Raw genomic sequence first — 2,712 nt, 5'->3', positions numbered from 1 at the left:
GCAAAAAATCGGGATTTTGGGTTTTTTGGGAATTTTTTCTGATTTTTTTCCGATTTTTTTTCAATTTTTTTTCGATTTTTTTCGATTTTTTTTCGATTTTTTGGGGTTTTTTTTGTGGTTTTGTAAAAATTTTTGGGGTTTCCTTGAGGGTTTTGTTGAGTTTTTTGGGGTTTTTTGGGGTGTTTTTAGGGATTTTGGGGCTCCGGGATCTCAGGGATTTTTTTGTGTCTCCATGGTCCGTTTTTGGGGTGATTTTGGGGTGATCTCAGGGTTATTTTTGGGGTTATTTCAGGGTTATTTCAGGGTTGATTTTGGGGTTATTTCAGGGTGATTTCAGAGGATTTTGGAGTTATTTCAGGGTGATTTTGGGTGATTTTGGGACTCCAGGATTTTGCAATTTTTTGCGTCTCCACTGAGGATTTTTGGGGTGATTTTGGAGTGATTTCAGGATAATTTTGGGGTGATTTTTGGATGATTTTTGGGGTGATTTCGGCGTGATTTCAGGGTGATTTCAGAGGATTTATGAGTGATTTCAGGGTGATTTTGGAGTTATTTCAGGATGATTTTGGGGTGATTTTGGGGTGATTTTTGGGGTGATTTCGGGGTTATTTCAAGGTGATTTCAGGGTGATTTTGGGATGATTTTTGGGGTGATTTTGGGGTGATTTTTGGGGTGATTTTGGAGCGATTTCAGGGTGATTTTAGGCGATTTTGGGACTCCAGGATTTTGCGATTTTTTGCGTCTCCACTGAGGATTTTTGGGGTGATTTTTGGGGTTATTTCAGGGTGATTTTGGGGTGATTTTTGGGGTGATTTTTGGGGTGATTTTGGAGCGATTTCAGGGTGATTTTTGGGGTGATTTCGGGGTGATTTCAGGGTGATTTTGGGCGATTTCAGGACTCCAGGATTTTGCGATTTTTTGCATCTCCACTGAGGATTTTTGGGGTGATTTTGGAGTGATTTCAGGATAATTTTGGGGTGATTTTTGGATGATTTTTGGGGTGATTTCGGCGTGATTTCAGGGTGATTTCAGAGGATTTATGAGTGATTTCAGGGTGATTTTGGAGTTATTTCAGGATGATTTTGGGGTGATTTTGGGGTGATTTTTGGGGTGATTTCGGGGTTATTTCAAGGTGATTTCAGGGTGATTTTGGGATGATTTTTGGGGTGATTTTGGGGTGATTTTTGGGGTGATTTTGGAGCGATTTCAGGGTGATTTTAGGCGATTTTGGGACTCCAGGATTTTGCAATTTTTTGCGTCTCCACTGAGGATTTTTGGGGTGATTTTGGAGTTATTTCAGTGTGATTTTGGGGTGATTTTTGGGGTGATTTTTGGGTTGATTTTGGGGTGATTTTTGGGGTGATTTCAGGGTTATTTCAGGGTGATTTCCGAGGATTTTTGAGCGATTTCAGGGTGATTTTGGGTGATTTTGGGACTCCAGGATTTCGCGATTTTTTGCGTCTCCACTGAGGATTTTTGGGGTGATTTCGGGGTTATTTCAGGGTGATTTCCGAGGATTTTTGAGCGATTTCAGGGTGATTTTGGGGAGATTTTTGGGGTGATTTCAGGGTTATTTCGGGGTTATTTCAGAGTGATTTCAGGAGGATTTTTCAGTGATCTCAATGTGATTTTGGGTGATTTCGGGACTCCAGGATTTCGCGATTTTTTGTGTCTCCACTGAGAACTTTTTGAGGATTTTCGGGGTAAATTTTGAGGATTTTGGGGGTCTCCCCGCGCAGGTTTCTGCCACTTCTACCTGCCCGAGGAGCAGTACCCCAAGGGCTTCGCCTTCGACTGCGACGACGTCAACTTCGCCACCGACAACCTCTGCTTCGTGGGGCTCATGTCCATGATCGACCCGCCCCGCGCCGCCGTGCCCGACGCCGTCGGCAAGTGCCGCAGCGCCGGCATCAAGGTGCGACCCCCAAAATCCCCCCCAAATTCTGCCCGGGACCCCCAAACCCACCCCGCGTTTCCCCGGAGCTTCCCCGCAGAGCTGCGGTGTTGGAACGCAAATTCTTCCAAAATCCTCCCCAAAATCTCTCCCAATCCCCCAAATCTCTCCCAAGCCATCTCAGGACCCCCTCCCAAATATTCTCGACCCCCGGGACCCCCAAAATCCCCCCCAAATTCTGCCCGGGACCCCCAAACCCACCCCAAGTTTCCCCGGAGCTTCCCGGCAGGGCTGCGGTGTTGGAGCACAAATTCTTCCAAAATCCTCCCCAAAATCTCTCCCAAAACTACCTCAGGACCCCCTCCCAAGTCTCCCAGACCTCCGGGACCCCCAAAATCTCCCCCAAATTCCGCCCGGGACCCCCAAACCCTCCCCGCGTTTCCCCGGAGCTTCCCCGCAGGGCTGCGGTGTTGGAGCACAAATTCTTCCAAAATCCTCCCCAAATCCCCTCAAAATCCTCCCCAAGCCCCCTCAGGACCCCTTCCCAAATATTCCCGAACCTCCTAAGGCCCCTCAATTCTCCGGGACCCCCAAAATCCCCCCCAGATTCCGCCCGGGACCCCCAAACCCACCCCGAGTTTCCCCAGAGCTTCCCCACCGCATCCCTGTGCTCTCGGCAGTTTTGGTGCCCAAATCCTCCCCAAATCACCCCAAAATCTCTCCCAAGTCGCTAAAGTCTCTCCCCAAACCACCTCAGGACCCCTTCCCAAGTCTCCCAGACCCCTGCGACCCCCAAAATCCCCCCCACATTCCGTCCG

The 2,712-nt window shown here is 48.2% G+C and overlaps 1 protein-coding gene across 1 annotated transcript in view; it reads left to right on the top strand.

Annotated features, from left to right (window-relative positions):
* Positions 1–1,739: 1,739 nt before the first annotated feature.
* The window catches only part of LOC121349182 (sodium/potassium-transporting ATPase subunit alpha-3-like), a gene marked incomplete at both ends in the record, with an annotated part of 4,488 nt that continues 3,515 nt past the window's right edge, over positions 1,740–2,712 (top strand). The window contains one exon of the mRNA XM_041459385.1: positions 1,740–1,915. Coding sequence (XP_041315319.1) covers positions 1,740–1,915 — 176 coding nt within the window. The remainder of the gene's footprint in view (positions 1,916–2,712) is intronic.

Source organism: Pyrgilauda ruficollis, unplaced genomic scaffold, assembly GCF_017590135.1.
Source record: "Pyrgilauda ruficollis isolate IOZ18807 unplaced genomic scaffold, ASM1759013v1 scaffold1341, whole genome shotgun sequence".
In the NCBI taxonomy this organism is placed as follows: Eukaryota; Metazoa; Chordata; class Aves; order Passeriformes; family Passeridae; genus Pyrgilauda; species Pyrgilauda ruficollis.
The sequence above is the reverse complement of the archived record's forward strand: the minus strand, read 5'-3'. Positions and strand labels throughout refer to the sequence as shown.